Here is a 22,508-nt window from a genome sequence, read left to right on the forward strand (position 1 = left end):
GAAAACAGATACCACCGTTTTCTAATTCCATCGATCCCATGGCGTGACTTCACAGTTATTTACATTGTGATCCTGTTAACTTACAAAGGCAATTTGATGAATGTTTTCAAATGATTCTCTCTTTTCATGTCCATTTCCCATTTGCTATTTAGATCATTTCTTGGTGAGCATGCTTTTTTGACATTTACTACATGTTAGCTGTAGTCCATGTTTAAACCATTGGCCTACAGCCAGTGGGCTTACCAGTTTATATTAGTCTGTTAAGAAAAATTAAATGAAATGTGAAAATGAACGGAAAATTACCTCAAAGAAAAATGGGGGCTAACCGTGAAAAAGCCCATAATGGCTGGTACTCACCCATTCCCTTGCAGTGTTCACAGTTGGGCCATTTTGTGCTATTGCCAGACTCTGAAAGGAAATCCAAAGAAAGAATTAAAAAGAATTCTTTCATGTAGCAGCCGTTTATTGAGTACCTATTTTGGATCAAAGATGAGGAGGCTGGTTCACTCTGCAAGTAACTCACAGCCTAATATAATGATTCTCAAACTTTAAATAAAATCTGGGGCTGCTCTGATGGAAAGCTTTTCAGAAAGGCAGTAGGGCCACCTGAAGGTACATATCTTGTGCAGAGTATCCACTGCTGGGAATTGTTCCTAAGGAAATTTATAATAATCAGGAAAATTATAAGGTAGCATCTTTCAGAGTAGGGTCTTCATTTTAAAATAGAATAATAAATGGTTTTCCAGATGTTCCAGCAGATAGGTATCAGATACCTACTCCACTTCACCTTGATAAAGAATTTAACTCTGATCACTAACATTGTGTGTGGTAGTTGTTTCTTCATACTTAATTACTGTCTTCATGCTTTTTGGACTCAGTTCACTGTTTAGTTTTCCTCTTTGTTTTTAATTGCCAATAATTGTGGATGATATAGGAATTACGCTGAGGCATTCTGTCTTTGAACCCTTCTGTCATTGCCATGGGGTTTATTTCTTAAGTGGCTCTTTTATTTTTAAGTAATCTCTCCACCCAACGTGGGACTCGAACTCACAACCGTGAGATCAAGAGTCTCACACTCCATCAGCTGAGTCAGCCAGGCACCCCCTTAAATGGCTTTTAAAAATCTGTGATAAATTGATCCAAAGTTAACACCAAATATGATTTTAGTATAGATGCTGGTGTATTCTGTTCCCGACCCCTGTCTGTATAAACGGTTGCTTGTGGTGCCTGGGTAGTTCGGTCAGCGTTTGACTCTTGATTTCAGCTGAGGTCATGATTTCACAGTTTGTGAGTTCAAGCCCTGCATCAGGCTCCATGCTGACAGTGCGGAGCCTGCTTGGGATTCTCTCTCTCCTTCTCTCTCTGCCCCTCCCCTGCATGCTGTCTCTCTCCTCTAAATAAATGAGAGAGAGAGAGAGAGAGAGAGAGAGAGAGAGAGAGAGAGAGAAAGAAAGAAAGAAAGAAAGAAAGAAAGAAAGAAAGAAAAGGAAAGAGGAGGGGAAGGGAAAGGAAAGGAAGGGAAAGAGAGAGAGGAAGGAAGGAAGAAAAGGTTGCTTGATTCTTCTTGGCCGCTAGTATCTTTGGAAGAAAATTGAGGCATATGAACTATGTAATCAGGCATTTGGTGTTTATTGTGGTTGATTGACTCATCATGGTGTATGAGAACAGATCAAGAGGTTAGCCAGTTCCCTACTGCTCCTTGGAGTTTGAAGTTGTGCATAGTACATTATCTAACATCTGCTTACAGAGGCTCAAAACTTTTATTTCCAAGGTACAGTATAGGATTTAGTTAGTGTAACATTTAGACTACCATCCAGCAGCTGTCCTGACCTTTCTCATTCAAATGTGAAGAATTTGAAATTCTGATGTTGCTTATTAGGAAGCGGTGGAATTTCTAAATTCAAATGTGATTTTGTTAACAAATTAATGCACCCATTCCGGTGAAGTAGTGTTTAACGGGGCCCTGCAGCTCCTACCTTTCACCTACAGGCCTGCTTCTTAGACTCTCTTTTTCCCTTAGAGTGGCAACCAGGGTAACAGAACTGAGCATCTGCAGACCAAAGACTTGTACACAATGGTACTTCATAGAACTACCCCTTTGGATCTTCCGCTGCTTTTATCCTTCAAGACCGTAACACTTCAAAACTCCTTTTCTCAGAAAGCAGAGCTAATTGACACTTTGTTCTAATTGAAGGGTTTCTCCTCTTCAAAAATCTGAAGTTGTCGAGATGGTTAAGAAACAAGTCAAAGTCATAACGCTTGCAATTGGGGATGGAGCGAATGATGTCAGCATGATACAGACGGCCCATGTCGGGGTTGGGATCAGTGGCAACGAGGGCCTTCAGGCCGCGAACTCCTCGGATTACTCCATAGCTCAGGTAAAGCAGCGTTGCTGCAAAATGCGCCGTTTGTCCCCGTCAGCTGGACAGTAGGAGGAAAAAAACACTAATTCTTTTCCACTTTTATTTTAGTTCAAGTATTTGAAGAATTTGTTGATGGTTCACGGTGCCTGGAACTATAACAGAGTCTCCAAGTGCATACTGTACTGCTTCTACAAGAACATAGTCCTCTATATTATTGAGGTAATAGCAGGTTAAGTGTGCAGTCCTTGTCACGTGCATATGTGGTTAAAGAAGTTTTCTCATTGTTTTCGTGAATCCTTCATCTGCCCACTTTTTATAACTTACAAACATGTTGGCCGCAGAGAATGATCAGTGTTTAAATTCCTGGCTAAAATTGTTACATTGCTTTGGTAAGGTAATGTTGAATTAGAATTGTTAATGAAGGAAAACTGTTTTCAGTTTTTAAAAGACTACCAACTACATAGCATTTGTTTTATACAGCTCAAAACCACACTAGAGAAAGCAGGACACTGTTGAAGGATACACACATGGAAAACTACCTTAAAAGAAAGTAAGGGAATGACAGACATAAAATTGAGGGCAGCAGTTCTACTAAGGGGTAGAATCAGAAGGATACACACATAATTTTTAGTATTGGTCATCTAGTCGTTCTCATTATGCTCCAAACTTATATATATATATATATATATATATATATATATATATATATATATCCTTTGCTACCCAGACCTGTTTTGTCTTCTGAGCTGGTAGTTATTGACAGTTCAGATAGTGAGGAAATTGTCTAAAAATTATTAGAACGTTCAGTTCCTGTGTCTGGATAGCAACAAATCGCTATATCCCTTTTCTGGTATCAAATATAACATTATTATTAAAATTAAAACTTAACCCCAGGTCAGGAATATCACTTCTAAAAGAATTCATTCTGTTTTATAAACATTTTTGCAGCACCTACTAGGTGCCAGGCACGTTCAGCAACTACGAAGTAAATCGAGCTTCTGTCCTCCAGAAGCTTGACAGTAGAATACAATGTAAGCCATATTTGTAATTTTAAATTTTTTAGGAGGCACAGTAGCAACAAGTAAAAGTTAAAGCCCAAGTTCATTTTCTTTTTTTTAATATAATTTATTGTCAAATTGGCTAACGTGCAGTGTGTAAAGTGTGCTCTTGGCTTTTGGAGTAGATTCCCGTGGTTCATCGCTTCCATAAACACCCAGTGCTCATTCCAACAAGTGCCCTCCTCAATGTCCATCACCCATTCTCCCCTCTCCCCCCCACCATCAACCCTCAATTTGTTCTCTGTATTTAAGAGTCTCTTATGGTTTGCCTCTCTCCCCAGGTTAATTTTAAAATGATATTTTAGGGGCGCCTGGGTGACTCCGTCGGTTAAGCTTCCAGCTTCGGCTCAGGTCATGATCTCAAGGTCTGTGGGTTTAAGCCCCGCATCGGGCTCTGTGCTGACAGCTCAGAGCCTGGAGCCTGCTTCAGATTCTGTGTCTCCCTCTCTCTCAGCCCCTCCCCTGCTCATGCTCGCTCTCTCTCTCTCTCTCTCTCTCTCTCAAAAATATATAAACATTAAAAAAATTTTTAATAAAATCATATTTTATTTAACTTAGTATATTCAAAATTACCATTTCAGCATGTCACCGCTTTAAAAACTCAATGCAGTATTTTACATTCTTCATTCCAAGTGTTTAAAATCTGGTGCGTATTTTACATCACAGCACATCCCCATTTGGACTGATCACATTTCAAGTGTTCAACAGCCACGTGTGGCCTGTGGCTAAGTGGACAAATTGAACTACGTGGCTAACCAGGACATAATAAATAAGTTATTTACTTTTTTTTTTCCAACATCTAGATATCATTAGAAGCTGTGTTTGTAATATTTAAGTTCTAGGTGATACCAGTTTCTTGCTCCCCCTGCTCTACAGAGTGTGACGATAAGATCCCCGTAGCTTTTGGGGGCGCCTGGGTGGCACAGTCGGTTGAGCGTCCGACTTCAGCCAGGTCACGATCTCGCGGTCCGGGAGTTCGAGCCCCGCGTCAGGCTCTGGGCTGATGGCTCAGAGCCTGGAGCCTGTTTCCGATTCTGTGTCTCCCTCTCTCTCTGCCCCTCCCCCGTTCATGCTCTGTCTCTCTCTGTCCCAAAAATAAATAAACGTTGAAAAAAAAAATTTTTAAAAAAGATCCCCGTAGCTTTTGTTAGGAAAACCCTCCGTCTTCCACTCCTGTCAGAGGGCCTCCCACACCCTCATAAATCTGCCCAGGGCTCTCTCACACGTTTGTTTATGCCACCTTGCCCTCTAATCTGCTGTTTCTACACTTCTGTCAGGAGAGACACAAGCTAACCATTCGCTGTATGGAAATGGAAATAATAGCTCATACTTTACGCCAGAGAAGTCACACTGTAAACAAACAAAACATCGGTGGATTGGCACATTGGTTGGGAACTGCTGTATGTTTGGTTCAGCTGCTCTTTATGCCTCTGTCAGAATGCTGATCTCCTTATTAAAATGTTGATAGAACATAGTTCTTAAGATTCAGGCTAGGAAAATTGAAACTTAGTTTAAAGTGTGCAGGCACTTTCATTTACTGGTCACTAAAATTCTGCAATTAGGTTACAACCCATTAGGTAAAATAAGCAAATGCTTGGAGACCTAAACAGCATAATCTACGAGTTTATTGTTCATCACTGCTGAATTGGGTCTGGAATAGTCTGTGTTTTAAAGAAAAATGCACTTCTAAAATAGCTTATGAGATCCAAATATAGATGTGTTCTCTGTTGTATGTGTAGATTTGTGGTTCTTTTCTAAAATAATAATTTTTGATTCCCAATCCCCTCTATACTTCTAGTTTTTCTTAATTTTCTTCTCATCCCAAAACATTGATATTCAAAAGAATATCAGATTACATAGGTGGTAACAAATACTTTTGAAGACACCAGGAGTTTAAAAACACTAGCAGCAATAAATCTACTACAAAACTTTAGTTTTGTGCAATGAAGTGAGTAGTCAGCTCGTTGCTTTTTCTTAAAATCTACATTGACAATCAACAACGAAGTGGACAAAAGTTACGTACTAATGGGGGAAATAAAATATATTCAACTGAGACACGAACACTGCAAGCTCTGTTTCCGCTCCAGAGTTACGCGATTTGTGGTTGATTAGCCCTAAATTTCACTTGGCTTTGAATTTAAAGCCTCTTCACGAGATATTTAGCACTGATCAAATACTTTACATATTGAAAAGGAAGTAAGTCCTAAACTCTACTGGAAATCTCATTTTTAAGGTATTTTTCTTTTAGCACTTTATGGAAATATATTTTGAATATAATTCAACTGTCTTGGAAAGGAATTGACCTTTTAAATCAATTCCCAGATACCCAACTTTTGCCAGCTAAAACAAGTTCTGCAGATGTTAATGGCTCATGTCACTACTGTGAATGAATAGACAGAAAACACATCACTGGGTGTCTCTAGCGAGGATAACTGCCAGTCTCGAATCTCTCCTTTCAGTTTTTTGTGCTGATCAGGCGTGGGAGCAGAGGACTCATTGACTATTTGTAAGCTGCTGTTTAATATGCAGAAATGCTCCATGAGGAAAATGTCTGTGAAGCTTTAACTGCCACGCCTCTGTTGGGACGTGGAACTTAGAAAATAATACCAGGTCTGAAGTTTCTTTGCTAATAAAGGAACACCATGGGTTTTATAGATTATCTGCAAAACCTGCTTTTCCCATTGCTGTATTGCCAGGAATGTCACTATCTAGTGACTCCATTGCCATAAATTACGGCCAGACAAATAAATACAGATTCGGCAGGTGGCAATATAAAACACTCACTTGTGGTGGCCACCCAGCGGCAGCCCTAGGTGTTCATTGAAATTGCTCTTTCTAAAGGGATTTTTTTTTCTCTGAAATAGCTGACTCCTTCCTAACAAAATAGGACCTTTTCTTTCAAATGATTGGTCGCATCCAGGTTTTCTGGTAAGATCCCAAAACAATGTAGTGTTTCTAATTTCCAGAAGCTTTGATTAAAGTCAATGAGGTGATACTTTCCCAGCACGAGTTGTGCTGGGACGTGGATTTCTTGTGAATTTAAATAATCTCCAAACCTCCGCAGAAAGACTGGTATTTTCTTTCTGCATCCATGGTTTTGGTTGAGTCAAAGAAGGGGCTTTTATGTGTTTGTAGTCATTTAGGTGTTGTTTTATTTAGTATGGGATAGTTTTCTAATATATCTTTTCACTACAAATCACACTAGCTTGAAATCCTTTCAGTAGACTTCTTTATTAAAGGCCTTTTTAAAGTGTATGTACACTCGAATGGCAAAATATTTGTATGAAAGTGCAGCATACCATAGTAAAGGATTCTGTTCATATTCTAGTCATGTCTCCTTTCTCAAAAAAGAAACTGGAATAAGAATTTTTTTCAAATGCAGGAAGGTAATTTCTAAAAACATGTTCGCATTCCTTTCAATAGGAGAAATGAAAAGGTAAAAATGTGTCTATAGCTTTCCACTTAAAACTTGCTGCTTTTCTTTCATAACGCGGTGAGGCCTCTTTAAATGAACTTTGAATGCAGACTTGCTCGTTTATGTGCAAATTATTTTGAATGTTAAGCTTTCTGTAAATATTTATTGATTTGAGGGAGGTTCTTAAATTTCAGGCTCATAGTGGCATTTGAATCAGCACAGAATATTATATGCAAAGACGGTAGGAGACCATTCACATTTACAAATGTTTACTCACACGCAAACGTAACATAATTTTCTTATTGTACACAGCATCGATGACTGCAGATACATGTATTACTGGACCCTTGTGATCCAGGTCATGTGCACTGGATAAATTTGGTGTGCATCTTTTTTTCCGACCAACAAAGACTGGACCACATCTTCATAGTCTAGTGAGGCCATAATTTGAAACTTGGTGTTTAATAATTCCATATATTGCTATCATACTCTAAGGCATCAGAAGGAGCTTCTTAGAGTGTATTACTACAATAAATCACAGACCCCGTCAGGGAGAACATTACCGCCACCCAGAGTATCACAAATATGTATTTACATAATCCATATCTGAAAAAGGCCAAATGTGAAAACGCAAGAGAGCATTAAAGTTCATCTTGTCATCTTGTGTCTACTTACACTTTAAAAAAAAAAAGAGAAAAAAGAGTGTAAAGTCAGCAGCACCACCCTAAGGAATAAATGTACCTTCATTTAAAGATTCTAAGTTCTCTTAAAGCACGCACACATGAATGACCTGACTACTAGTCTAGGGCAGACGTTCAATTTTTTTCTGTAAATAGATGTAGCAAAGAAAGCAAGAATTTCAGATGCGACTCCGGTCCCTGTGCTGTTGCTATTGTTGTTGTTAATGTGTGTTACAGCCCTAACACAACTTGGACTTATTTTTCATGTGCTACTTCTCCTTTGTTTTCTTTTCCATCTCATGAAGCAGACATTCGTTTTTATATATGCTCAATCAATCCTTTCCTCCATAAAAAGGAAGAAGATCAATGTGGGTACAGAAGCTGTTCATAGGGAGGCCAGCCTGGGTACATATTGATAAATGGTGAATTTGTAGCAATTCATGCTTCCATAATGAGGTTAAATGAAACGTGAAGTGTGGCAAAGTCCCCGCAAGTCTGATTCAAAAATTCACTTGACTGGCATGTCAGGACTGCTTTTCTGGAACAGGTTTTGTTGTTGTTGTTGTTGTTGTTGTGCTTTGGTTTTGGGTGTATGGTTATGTAATCTCATTGCCGGCTAGGCTTCTCTTTCTTCCGGATCAACTTGAGATTTAGTTACATTTTCAGTCTGCTTTCTTAAAAGTAATATATGTATGATTGACTTACTAATATTCACTTCATTTTCTGTTTGTCTTAAACATGTTAAAGTTTTTTGTTATATTGCCTTTTAATTTTGTATCCAAAGTTAAGTCTTCCATTTTTAAGAGAATTGCAAAATTTATAAGAACACGATGCTTTATACTTGAAGATTTATTTATACTCAAAGCATAAATTCACATTACCAGATATTTTTAATATATAAATTCAGATTTCACATTCTGATGGCTGTAATTATCAAGAAATGCTAAAAGGTTTATCAACTTTTATCCTGTTAGGTCTACTTCTGAGAATTCATCCTTAAAAAAAAACAAAGGGACACAAGGAAATTTTTGGAAGTGATGGATATGTAGGTTGCCTCCATTACAGTGGCAGTTTCACGAATATATACATATGTCCAAACTTAACAAATTGTATACATTAACTGTGTGCATTTTTTTGTATATCAGTTATACCTTCATAAAGCTTTTATTTCTAAAAAAAAAAAAAATCCGTCCTTAGAAAATAGAGATATGTGGGATTTCTGTACAAGAATTTTAGTTCAGAATTCTATACCATACCAAAGCTGAAAGCAAACAAAATATCCCAAAATAGTTAGAGTCACGCTATAGAAGATGTCCATCTATTAATGTCATTTTAAAGGATATGTAACAACTTGAGAAAATGTGTATTTTGTACTGTTAAGAGGGAAAGGAACAGGATATGACACTAACACTTTTCCAGTAAGGTAAACTTGTGAATGTATATAGATAACCTATATGAATACAGCCAACACAGAAGAAAATCGCTATGGTATTGTCATAGGAAATCATTTCATTTGCTAAATAAACAAATGTTCTTTTATAATAAAAACAATAATATTTAATTACCAAAAGTTAAATCTTTCAAAAAGGAATTAAACCTCTAAAAATTTAGTGGCTTAAAATATATTCCCTAAAGTACCTTTTAGAAAATAAAGTTATATTTAATGTTTTTAATGTATGATTGGCTATTAATAGGATTCTTTTTTGACCCAACACCTAAAGCCAATTCTGACTTAAATAGCAAATATCTTCTGAAAGCATCTCTTCAAATTAAAAAATAAATGCCATTTTTAAGAAAGTTGTGAAAATAATATGTTAATATGGCCATTATACAGTGGTTGAGTTTTCAGGTTCTAAGCAATGCATTTATATTTTCTGTGTTCTAATTTGAGGGATTTGGGGTTGTTTTCTTCCTAGATCTGGTTTGCCTTTGTTAATGGCTTCTCTGGACAGATCCTGTTTGAGAGATGGTGTATAGGTCTTTACAATGTGGTAAGTTGAGGACATTTGATTATTTTTGTTTCATTAAATACTTTGAGATAAAGGTTCACCCTGCGTTAGATTGCTTGGAGTAATAACCACTTTGTGCCCTTTAGATGTTTACAGCAATGCCTCCCTTAACGCTCGGAATATTTGAGAGATCATGCAGAAAAGAGAATATGTTAAAGTATCCTGAATTATACAAAACGTCTCAGAACGCACTGGACTTCAACACCAAGGTAGGACAGGATGTCCCGGCGCATGTTTGGGGCGGGCAGGGGGACTTGCTCTCCTGTTTTAATTACATGGGGCATCTGGTCTTCCAAAGCTAAGGAAACAACTCCAGGGTTCCGACCACGGCAAGTCATATTTGCCTCAGGTTCTGATATGGACTGAGAAGGGTTTTTATATGTTTGTTTTCTTATAAAATTAACTTGTAACCACAGTTCACTGGGGTTTGCCAGGCAGCAGTAAATTGGGTCTGAAAGACAGACAAGAGTGTCCTTTTGGCCCTCCGGCTTTCTGTCTTTGCAGCGTTGCGGGGAAAGGCTCACTCCTCCCAGGGGTCAGTCATCCAGGACCGATAAGGTCTGTCTTTACATGTGTAAAGTGGTGGCGGGGTGGATGATGTATCATTCTTTATCAATTCTCTGTTTTGTGAAATAACTTCAACCTCATAAGAATATTAGATTGTATTGGGCATTACAATCTCTGGCCAATAACTCAGTCATAATACTCAGTATTTCCAACCCATGAAATTTTAAATACAAGATAAAATATCTAACGTTTATCTAAAATCACATTCTGAGTTTGTACCCTACATAACACACCATGGACTATTTGTCATCCTTTGGGGTCATGGTGTTTATTCATCCCAACAACAAAAATATCTCATTTATTTTTGCATAGTTTACTTTCCCTCAGGTTTATATTTTAAAGTCTTTCCACCAGTGTTTGTTAATAATTCAGGTTTCTGTTCAGGGTAAGTGAAAGAAAAATGTTTAATTTTGTAACCGTCAAGGTAGATGCTATTTTGAAAATATGATAAAAGCCACGAATATAATACACCTTCACAGAACTTTTCCCATCTAGTACAGTACGTGGTTATTGGCATATTACTAATAATCAGATGTGACCTAAATTCAATGCTTTGAATTTAGGACAGTTACCGTAGGATATTTTTAATGTTTATTAATTTGTAAAACCCTCAAAGGACATTTTTTCTCAGTATACCAAGAGAATAAAGTAAAAGGCATTTCACTTCCGCTAAGCTCACACTGGAAACGCTGACTTGATAGCCAGGGTGTCATTCATCTTCTGAGACAAGGTCTTCATGAATGCGCTGTGCATGCATATCCAGGTGTGCAGATACGACTTGTTGGCATTGTTTTTAATAACTGAACTTGGTCAATTAACAACAACAACAAAAGCTGAAGTGTCCTGGGCCACTGGTTCTGAAAAGTATTTCTAATAGTCTCTGAAAATGTTTAGTGCTTATAATGTGCAATATGCATGCTTTAATTTTTGAATGTCTTATTTTTGGATTTTTAAATTTTTTTTAACGTTTATTTATTTTTGAGAGAGAGAGAGACAGAGTACAAGTGGGGGAGGGGCAGAGAGAGAGGGGGTTGGGGGAGACACAGAATCCAAAACAGGCTCCAGGCTCTGAGCTGTCAACACAGAGCCCAAGGCAGGGCTCAAACTCACTAAATACAAGATCATGACCTGAGCCAAAGTCAGACGCTTAACCAACTGAGCCACCCAGGCGCCCCGATTTTTGGACTTTTAAAAATTTGTTTATGATGTCCAGTTTTTATTAAATGGCACCACTTTGCTGTAAATTCTTTTCGTTACCTGTGGTGGGTATTTTCAAATGACGGTAAGACACAGAGCAGATACAATGGACTGTGAACTGTTGTTTTCCTGGAAAAGTGATCTGAGAGCTGGGAAAGTTCCAGGGCTACTGGCATACTAACAGTAATTCTCACTAACCTGGACAGTTGTATCAAGCTCAGTCACAGGTGTCCAGTCTACCGTAGCTCAAGCTCCACGATACTCTCTCAAAAGTTAACTTCCCAGCCACAGACTTGGCCATGGTACTCTTGCTTAAAAACATAAATTGGTCCTGCCATGAGTATCCGAAGCCATTCCTGGAAAGTCACATCTTTTCGTGCCCTCTGCACATGGCAACTTTAGACAGTCTTGTGGCCAAGGAAAAGGTAGTTTATAGTTTCAGTGTGGAAGCATCCTTCCTTGTATCCTTTGTTGTTCTTTTGTTGTTTACAAAGTATTTCATTGTCTGCAGAGCCCATGCATTTCAAAAGTCATCAGATCAAGACAAACAGATTATACAACTTCTCTATCCTTTGAATATTTATATACAAGTTGCCAACCATTTTTAATAGTATTTATGGATTGTCTCATGATTTCAGTGAAAATTCTTTGATTAAATCCCATCTAAGTGTTTTAAAATTCAGGGACAAATGGCTACAAAATGCATAGTTGTATACACAGCAGTTGCTGTGGGTCCCCAGTGTAGAAGCATTGTTGCCCTGAATGATGATGATTACGTTTGTTATGGTAAAAAGGGTCGGAGGTTCTGAGGTCGTGACAGGGGTTAAAGGATTAGCATGTGACAATAAGTATCGGTCAGGAAAATGGAAAAGTAGAACTAATTTTTCTTGCACCCACCTGTGCTTTCTGTCAAATAAAAACTTGTGGTAATGACATAGTGAGGAGAAGAGACAAAGGTTAATGAGTAACACAAGTTCAAATGTGTAATGTATTGGAGCGTAAATTGGATCATACAATCCGCTGTGGCTGGGTGAGCTAACAAAGGAGATTGAGATCACAGTGGAAAATTTTGGGAGGCAGGCAACTTAATTTCTGTTGTTTGAACAGCTTAAAACTATTAATACATGCCAGTTTTATTTAGCATAAGTTTTGCTTGCAAGAAGCACTTTTAAATGACAAAACTGCCGCACTTCAAAGGACCATAAGAATTGTAAACGGTTTTTCTATAACTTAATCTTGCACATCCCTGCCACGGAGAAAGTACCAGCCATACATGCTCCCTTGTTCTTAAAGTACAATCGATATAGAAAAGTACTAACTAAAACGACGTTACACTTGTAGGAACTTTGATGTTGACAGGTGTTAAAAGTTGTGGAAGCCTTTTATAAATTCAGTAACAGTGGTAGTGCGGTAAAGAATTACACAAGTGGTGTACCTGTTATTTCTAGCATGTAGTGTGTGTAGAGAGAGAGGTGGGGGGAGAGAAAGGATGCATTACATCCTTACCATTGAAGCATGTACACTTGTACTGCACATGGGAAAGAGAAAGTAGGGATTTCACCAAATTACAGTCTTTTCAAAAGTCTGTTCTTCTGGAATTATGAAAACAGTCGCACCTAAAGAATTTCAGGATCTACATGTCTTTTAAATATTATTTTCCTTTGCAGGAAGAAATTTAAACTTTTAATACTTGGCTTTCAGAAAGCAGAAAAAATTTCAGTGAAGCTGAAAAAACATTTTGAGAAACATAAAAATAAATAAATGACCCATGAAGGTCTAAGAGGCAGAAAGTGTCTGTCAGTTCTATTAATGCACAGTGGTGGCCCGACAGAAACACGTTTTGTGAATCTAGCTCACAGATAAAAAGAAAGGTCAGAGTTCACAGAGCTAGTTTATCGCAAATGGTTCTCATGGATTTTTGTTTTCCCTCAGGTTTTCTGGGTTCATTGTTTAAATGGCCTCTTCCACTCAGTTATTCTGTTTTGGTTTCCACTAAAAGCCCTTCAGTATGGTGAGTAGAAAGGATATGAATGCTAAGAGATGACTTTTTACGTTTTTAGAAAAATAACTCAATGTCAATATATGTTAAAAATTATAGCAGTGTTTGATTTTATGCTGTTTTCCTTAACTTAAAATACATGCATCCAAAAACTGTACACACTTTAAAGATTTTTATTATTCCTTTGGGAGCAAAGTGATTTAATATATGCAAAGCCTTTCTTCTCCACTTCTCATGTTTTCCAAACTTGCAGAGAGTTAAATTTTAGGGCTCTTTTTTTCCTCCATTGATGTAGAGCTTGAAGACAGTAGTGCTAATATTTTATGTAGTCCATTTATTATACCTGCGAGGCTTGTACCAAGCCCTTTATACTGAACCTGACTAAGACACGCTCGTGTTTTCAAGTCGACGTGAGCCGACATCTTGAATGAGATTTTTAATATGTTTTTATGGTCATCTTGGAGTGTAAGCTTTTCCTCTGCTTGTTTTGAGGGAGTGACTTTATTCCATCAGTCCTGAGAGAGAGGATGATGGTGAATCGCCTCTGCACATAAAAATGATAAAGTAGCCACTTTAGAAAGCGATCCCTGTGACTCCCGAGCGGGTACTGCCGTGTCCCCCGGAGCAGACCTTGCTGGAGATCCCGAGGAAGGCAGCCGGCCGCTGGGGGCCTCTGCCCCCAAACTACAGGCATTGAAAACACGACACCTACCCCACCCCAGGTCTGTCCGTCCTTTAGAAGTGCAGGCCTTCCCCCGCCAGCTGTGAGTTAACGATTGGCAATAGAAGAGCCAGCATACGGCCCCTTCTTGCCCGCCTACGCCCTGTTCTCCACAGGCAAGGTGGTCCTGGTAAAAGGGACATGGACCAGGTGCCTCGCTCTTCACAAACCCACAGACTTCTGTCGAGTTTAGAACGAAATGCACAGCCCTCACGGGGGTTAACTCCTCCACCTGTGTCTTCCCTGCTTTCCTGGCCGCGGGGCCCCAGCCTGCCGCTTGGATGCACTGCTGACTTCGTCCTCCAGATATTCCAGCGGGTTCTCTCCCTCCATGCCTCAGGCCTGGGCTGCCAGAGAGCCACCAACACTGCCTTCTCTGCTTCTGCTCCTCCTCATTATCCTCTGTCCTCTTCGTGAGGTCTTTGACTACCAGGGTGTGACATATTTGCTCACTTTTTATTGTCTTTCTCCTTAGTTAGAATGAGAGTTCCAGGAGCGCCTGGGTGCCTCAGTCAGTCAAGTGTCCCACTTTGGCTCAGGTCATGATCTCATGGTTCGTGGGTTGGAGTCCCGCATTGGGCTCTGTGCTGACCGCTTGCTCAGAGCCTGGAGCCTGCTTCAGATTCTGTGTCCTCCTCTCTGTCTGCCCTTCCCCTACTTTCTCTCTCTCTCTGTCTCTCTCTCTCTGCCTCTCAAAGATAAATAAATTTTAAAAAATTAAAAAATCAGAGTTCCAGAAGGGATTCCCGTGTGGTTCAGTGTTGTACTTGCAGTGTTTAAAACAATACCTAGTTAGTGAACTGTCCCTTCATGGGAGCACGTGGCACATATGGGGTGAATGTTACAGGGAGGGTGAGGGCTTCATGTCTGAATCAGAGATTTTTCATCTCATTTCTTTGTTAATTTCCCTGCCAGTACACTAAATAGTTCTCATTTTCTAAGCCATGGAAATGAGTGGTAAGAAAATCCAATTAGAGTATAGCCTCTTGACCCAGATGGGCCAGGAGAACCAGAATGGATTTTTTTTTTCTTGAGATAATAATTCACATGCCATAAAATTCACCTTTTAAATTGTACAATTCAGCGTTTTTTAGTATATTCACAGAATTGCCCAAATTCACCACTGTCTAATACCAGAACATTCCCATCACCCCCTAAAGAAGCCCCATACCCGTTAGCAGTTACTCCCTATCGCTTCTCCCCCCCAGCCCCTGGGAGCCACTCACTGCTGTCTGTGGGTTTGCCTGTTCTGGACGTTTCGGAAGAATGGAATCGCGTAATATGTGGCCTTGGTTCAAGTTGCAGCATGAATCAGTACTTCACCTCTTACAGCTGAATGATGCTCCGTTGTATGGATTTCCCATGTTTTGCGTATCCATTCTTCCGCTGACGGACATTTAGATTGCTTCCACTCTTTGGAGCCGTGGGACATTGAGATGTAGGGTACGATGTGGGACCTTAGACAACTTCCCTACGTAAACCTTATTTTCAGATTGCAAAATCAATATAGGTATGAAAGACTACACATGGCCATCTCTTGATATTTCAGCATTGTAAATTAGAAAAAAGAAATTCGATATCCAAAGTATCTCAAGTCGAGTAGCATCTAAAAACACCTGAACAGTGACAGAGTTTGAAAGGAATTCCCAGGTAACTCCACCTCCTGGCGAACAGATCCTAGGACTCCCTTTGCATGTTCACAGTTTCCCAGAAACTGCCCGAGCCAGCTACTGTCAGCAGAGGCAGTTGATAAAAAGGGTGCCACCTGTAGACCTAGCCCAGTCAAGGGCATGCGTGCTTTCTCTTCTTACGACATGAATGGCATCTGGCATAAATTACCTTGTAACATTCTAATGTTGAGGGGTTTGTTGTGGGTTTTTTTGCCTTATTTTTAATTTTTAAATAAGGAGAGGTTTTAGATTTGGGGTTTTGTTTTTGTTTTTGTAGCTCTTGAAAGGATGAGGTACACAAGAAATGTAAGGCTATAGAAAGTACAGCAAAATATTCATTTCTTTACTTCTCACAGTATGGCCTATAGATACCTATAAATACCCCTGACCTTTTTGGGCTACCCGAGGTCAAAATTTCAAAATTTTTATCGTATTATCCAGACGTGATTTTTCTTTTTTCACGGTTGATACAAAAGCAAGGTGGGTAAAATTGCTGATACCTTAGCACGCATAGTGGTACCACCGGACCACTGGGCAGTGGTATTCTTCCCTGCCAGGCACCCACATTAAAAAACAACAACAGAAGCCAGTTTCGCTTAAGAATGCCCTTGAAGAAGCTGTAAAACCGATACCTTTGTTAAATCCTGAAACCTGGTGCACGTCTTATTAATATTCTGTGTGACGAAACGGGAAGGGAGCAGAAAGCCGTTGTGCTGCGCACCAGTGAGACTTGAACCGGGCAGAGTGCCCTATGCGCCATGCGAGTTCTGACCTGAACCAGCTACTTTCAAGAGGCTGCAGAATCCTGCCTGGGTTGAAGATCCACTCAAAATGTCAAGTGGAACCACCGATCTTACTGTAATTAGAGCACTGAAAGCTCACTGATACAGTTTCAGGTTCCACGTGTAACCTTCACGAAACTACTTGTTGAGTTTTGATGTAGTATCAAAGAATATCGTTAGAGAAGATTCTTAAAACACTCCTCTATGACTCCATCTCTCCGTGAAGTTGAAGTTCCCTCATATATTTCAACCAGAACAATATGAGAATCCAGCTGCCTTCCATTAAGCAAGACATTAGATTAGATTATGAAACAGTGCCCAATTTTCTCACTAACCTGCTCTGTTTCTGGGAATATTGTTTATAAAAATCTGTTTATATTGTATGTATTGTGTTTATTACTATTATTTTTAGATAAATCAATACGTATTTTTAAATATTCTGCCTGAATTTCTAACTTAGTAAACACCGATAGATATAAACCACACGAACAAAAGCTTTGGGGGATCCTCAATAATTTTTAAGTGCAAAGGAGTCTAGAGATGAGAAAGCATGAGAACGAATGATTTGCCTGAATGATCCAAATGCTGAATCCAACAAACCCCACAATAGGCTCTTAATTTTTTTTCTCAATGTGATCTTCAAATGAATCTTCGGCTTCTTCATGATGAACCAGTCGTGACCAGAAAGCTTATTACTTGGACCCAAATGTGATCATTTTTGATAACTTATATATTTTGGTTAAGGGACCTGTGTAAATGCGTGGAAAACAGGAAGTGATCATAAGACACTTTCAGTTATTTTATAGATTTATGAGTATGTTAATTTGGTTGTATGGAAATTTGCAGGTTAATTGCAGACACTTACAAGTTTGTCCACAATGTACTCATAAGACATAGCACGTCAGCTCCTATATCCCTAATCATGGAATACCCCCACAGAGAGGAGTCCTCTCTATTGCCAAGCCATTAAGCAACCCTTCCTGACTACTTGTAACCAAAAACTTTAGAGAGGGTAGAGCCACATCATGGAGCCCCTACCACATGCTCCCAGTACTGACACTGTGCTTGGTGCCTTACATATGACGCCTCATTTTAATCTCAAAACTCCTCCAGGGTGGTTCGTTTCACTCCATCTTTTAAGTGAAGAAACTGAGTTGGCTGGAGATTGATTATACACCAACGTGATACAATTAGTCACAGAACCAAGCCCCAGTCTGTGTCGCCCAAACTCACCTGATTATTCCTTCTTTTCATACCAGTGCCACTCTGCCTGGTTCATCCCATACGTTAAAATATTTTGTCCTTGCATGTGAGACTTTGAATAAATTGTTGCCTATTTGTATAAATAGGATATCGTATTGCCTATGCCATGAGTTTTACATTTTTCCGTGGTGCCAATGATATGATTATTCATTTATTTTTATTTCTTTAATTTTTTTAACAGTAATCATTTTTCTTTGTTAGCTACCACTCCCTTCATCTAAAGCCACGTTAGTCAGTCATTTCTGGAATAACGAAATACTTTAAAATATGCCCCTAAATTCAGCCAGACCTTCCAAGAGCTATATGCCTGGAATCATATTGGTGCCCTCAGTCTTCTGTGAGCTGCATTTATGAATCTCTTTTGGACCAATGCCAACAACTTTATGAAGAGAAAGTACGAAGCTTCCCTAAAACCTTCATCTATATTGTTAACAGAGTTCTTTATTAAGGGTTCGGGATGCTTTCCTGTCTCAATGTCCATAACATTAGGCTTTGCTTAATACTTAGTTCGATTTTTTTTCCCCATCTCATGGATCCTAAGAATTGGTTAACAAGTTGGTTTTCCTCCTTCATGTTGGCTTTTGGAAAAATTGTTTTCACTTTGTGACCCACATTCATAGCGACTTTGTGAGACTTCTTACAATTTTTTTTAATTCGCTAGTTGCTGGCTCTATTGTGTGCCACTTGGTTCCCCTTCTTTTGTTTAACACATGTAAATTGATTTATATTTGAAAGGATTCTGAAAGGACCTCATTTTCATTTCTAACAAGCCTCTTTTCCTGTCATACAGGTACCGTATTTGGAAATGGGAAAACCTCTGATTATCTGCTGTTGGGAAACTTTGTTTACACGGTGAGTGCAGAACATTTGCCTAGTTTGTATATCAAATCAAATCCTTTTAACTGTGTGTACTGCTGGATTTAGAGTTGTTTACACTTCCCCTTAAAAAAGAAATAAGATGAGGGGCACCTGGGTAGCTCAGCTGGTTAAGCATCTGGCTCTTGATTTTGGCTCAGGTCGTGATGTCGCAGTTCATGGGATTGAGCCGCGTGAAGGGCTCTGCACTGACAGTGTGGAGCCTGCTTGGACTGTCTCTCTCCCTGTCTCTCTGCCCCTCTCCCACTTTTGTGTGCTCTTTCCTTCTCTCTCTCTTTCAAGGATAAATCAATTAAAAAATAATAATCTAAATAAAAATGAAAATAGATGTTTTGACTATTAAGAGGTTTTTTTATATTAGGTTCTTAATGTGTCATTTAGGCTCACTGACTTTATAAGACTTTGGTTGCTATTGTTTCCAGTATTCCCTCTTTACACTTAGTGCCCCCCATTTGCCCTTTTTCTCTTCCTTGTCTCTTTTTCCTCATTTTTATTTTACTGCCCTTAATTTTTTTTTTTTTTTGGCTTTCCTGAATTTATGGCCAATATTATCATACTGTTCTTGGGTATTTAACCAGTAATTATTCTAGAGTCTCATGATGACTGAAATGGGAGAGGAATCACTCTTTGGGGACATTTCATCCACACAAGGCATGGAACCCACTGTGTTAAGTCACTATCCAAACACTTATGGAGGACGCAGACGTGTGCAATCCCGTTCCTGCCATAAAGGTCCAAAAAATGTTTTAAAACCACTTTAACCTTAAAAGTCAAAACTATTACTTGACTGCTAATGCCCGAGGTCACGTGGTTGGTGTCTGGTAAGTTTTCTACTCACCTTCAACTCTGAATTCTCAGACCAGCATTCCCTCCTCTCTAATCCTGTGTCCCTGTCCATGACCCCCTGATGAAGGCAGTGTGCTGCTCCAAATACTAAGTGGCTGTCAGTGTGGCCAGTTCAGTTGGTAGAAAAACTATATTATGATGCTTAAATATCAAGTGTTTAAGTTACCGAGTGATAGGATGTTAAGGCCAGTAAGTAACAGAGGGATTAAGTTTTTTCCAGAGGTCTTCTTTCCATTGACATCAACCAACTGAAGTAGTGACAGAGAGAGAAAGTGTGTCGGGTCAGGGGCACTGATGACTTGGTCTCATGCAGCGTGGGTGCCAAAACAAATAAGTAACTACTTGATAGAGTACGTTTAGAAATTAATCGGAGGATGTATCATGGATGTGTTTTAGGGACACATTCAGGCACTCAGGTCTCAGGAAGGCGTTTTTCTTATGTCAACCTACGCCTCTTAGTTTTGAACTTTTATAGGGTTTGTTAATGAGCACTTACATTTTAAGAGTTTTATTTCTACAGATATTAATCCTAAATTGCCGTTAGATATCTTGCTGAGAAGACCCAAACGCTTCACTTGAACCTGGCTTTATGACCCCACGGGGAAGCCCCTAATGTCATTTGCAAACCCTGAAAGTGCCTGAAACACAGAGCTAGCAAGCGTGCCCTGACCACCCGTGCGAGGCTGGTGTCACACTGCCACCGCCTTCAGTGCCCAGAATCCCTTTGACTACTGACAGGTTTTGAAACTTTTTTTTTTATACTTTTTAAATTTTTTTACTGTTTTCATTTTTGAGAGAGGGAGATAGAGTGTGAGCAGGGGAGGGGCAGAGAAAGAGACAGAGACAGAATCCGAGGCAGGCTCCACGCTCTGAGCTGTCAGCACAGAGCCCGACGTGGGGCTCGAACCCACGAACCGTGAGATCATGACCTGAGCTGAATGAAGTCGGACGCTCAACCAACTGAGCCCCCCGGGCGCCCCTTAGAACTTCATTTTTAATTATAAAAAGATAATAGCAGATAACAGTTCAGCGCCAAGCACTGGTCCTAGTGTTTTATACCCACACCCCTGTGAGGGAGGTGACCTACATCAGTCCCAGTTTACAGGTGAAGGAGCGGAAACACACATGTCAAGTAACTTGCCTCGTGCCTTGACCAAACTGCCTAATAAATGGTGGCGCATTGAGCACAAGTAGCGTGACTGCAGGGCATGTCCAGTTAACCTTTGAGCCACCCTATCAAAAACACAGGACAGTTCATTACAGCAGGTTCCCTTACTGCAGAGTTAGTAGCAGAGTCAATAACGGGTGTGTGCATCACGGAGGGCATAACAGGCTTTTATATCCTAATCGGTAGGGTTTTTAAGTAAGTAGAGTTACAGAGTAAGTGTTCAAATTTCTAAACAGCCAGTTATATTACTTTTAGAATTTATCTCTTAAGTTCGGAAAGTAGAGGCTTTAAGTCTCATAGATGATATTTCTTTAATGTTTTTAAAAAGTTTTTAACTTTATTTTACTTATTTTGAGAGAGAGAGAGCACGGGAGAGAGCACGGGAAGGACAGTGAGAGAGGAAGAGAGAGAATCCCAAGCAGGCTCAGCACTGTCGGCGCAGAGCCCAATGTGGGGCTCGAACTCACGAACCGTGAGATCATGACCTGAGCCAAGATCAAGAGTCGGTCGCTTAACCGACTGAGCCACCTTAGGCACCCCATTACAGATTATATAAAATAAAAAAATTTTTTTAATGTTTATTTATTTTTGAGACAGAGAGAGAGCATGAACAGGGGAGGGTCAGAGAGAGAGGGAGACACAGAATCTGAAACAGACTCCAGGCTCTGAGCAAGCAGTCAGCACAGAGCCCGACGTGGGGCTCGAACTCACAGACTGTGAGATCATGACCTGAGCCAAAGTCGGAAGCTCAACCGAGCCACCCAGGCACCCCTAAAATCAAATTAAAGCACACTTGAATCCAAGTTACCGCAGGTTTGCATTCACCGTTCACGAATTGTACAGGAAACGGCAGGCACAAACCTCGTGGATGGACCGTGAGGCTGTGCAGGTGAGGAGAGCAGGGATGGTGGCAGGAGTGTGATGCTGCTAATGGGCGGTTCTGAGTGGCCACGGCCACCATGTGCAGATAGCCCACCTATTTCTTTGCTTGGTGGACATACAAGGCAAGCTGTGAATCATCTACCAGTCCCATAGTCTAATTCACAGTGTAATACTTAGTCTTTATAAACCTCACTTCAATCATTGGAACTGTCACATTTATGAAATAAAATAACATTTTCCCTTCTGTCTTAGTTTGTGGTGATAACCGTGTGTTTGAAAGCTGGATTGGAGACCTCATATTGGACATGGGTAAGAGTGTCTCTATCCACAACCAAGGCATTTCCCGTTTACTTAGGTGTTAACTGTGAACATTGTTGTTCTTTATACTAATTTTACGTATCCCTGTTCCCTGGTCCCACAGTTTGTTCATCGTGAGGGGTCTTGGGTGGAAGGAGGAGAACTGGGGATTCTAGTTTGTCTGATTTGGAAACAGTGAATAAAGAAAACTGAAGTAGGTTTATTGACCACAAGAGTGTCAGAGCCTTTAATATATTATTGTGTATTGTGAATATCCCAGGAAGGAGAGAGGCTTCCAAACTTATTTGACTAAGAGTCTTTTCTTAGTAGAATGTGTCGCAAGATGCATTTGGCGGAAAACCTGCTGGAAAATGATTATGAAGACCAGCAATATTAGCAAAAATTTGTCCTCAGATATTTGTAAATACCCAGTTTGGGTAAAAACACGTTCCAGTTTAGAACATTAGTTTTGCGGTATCCAGGTAGAGAGACCCAAGAAGCAAAAAGAAATGAAAGTTTGATGTTCAGGAGAAAGATGGGCACAAGAAATGTGGAGCTGACCGTCATCAACATACAGGTAGCATTCTCCCACGTGTCTAACTTCTCCCAGAGACAGCATGCAAAGTGAAAACAAAGGAGGTTAAACATGGCAGCAGATGAAAAAGAGGAGATTTGGAGGAGAAAGCCCCCAAAGGAGACAGAGACGGAACACTTC

The 22,508-nt window shown here is 39.7% G+C and overlaps 1 protein-coding gene across 6 annotated transcripts in view; it reads left to right on the forward strand.

Moving 5' to 3' along the window:
• ATP8A1 (ATPase phospholipid transporting 8A1) overlaps positions 1-22,508 on the forward strand; it is a 232,249-nt gene that overhangs the window by 176,067 nt on the left and 33,674 nt on the right. For all 6 annotated transcript variants that reach the window (XM_047855524.1, XM_047855526.1, XM_047855525.1 and 3 more), the window contains 7 exons: positions 2,195-2,378; positions 2,472-2,582; positions 9,433-9,507; positions 9,612-9,734; positions 13,222-13,300; positions 18,515-18,576; positions 21,749-21,805. In XM_047855524.1, coding sequence (XP_047711480.1) covers positions 2,195-2,378; positions 2,472-2,582; positions 9,433-9,507; positions 9,612-9,734; positions 13,222-13,300; positions 18,515-18,576; positions 21,749-21,805 — 691 coding nt within the window. The remainder of the gene's footprint in view (positions 1-2,194; positions 2,379-2,471; positions 2,583-9,432; positions 9,508-9,611; positions 9,735-13,221; positions 13,301-18,514; positions 18,577-21,748; positions 21,806-22,508) is intronic.

Source organism: Prionailurus viverrinus, chromosome B1 (genome assembly GCF_022837055.1).
Source record: "Prionailurus viverrinus isolate Anna chromosome B1, UM_Priviv_1.0, whole genome shotgun sequence".
Classification (NCBI taxonomy): Eukaryota; Metazoa; Chordata; class Mammalia; order Carnivora; family Felidae; genus Prionailurus; species Prionailurus viverrinus.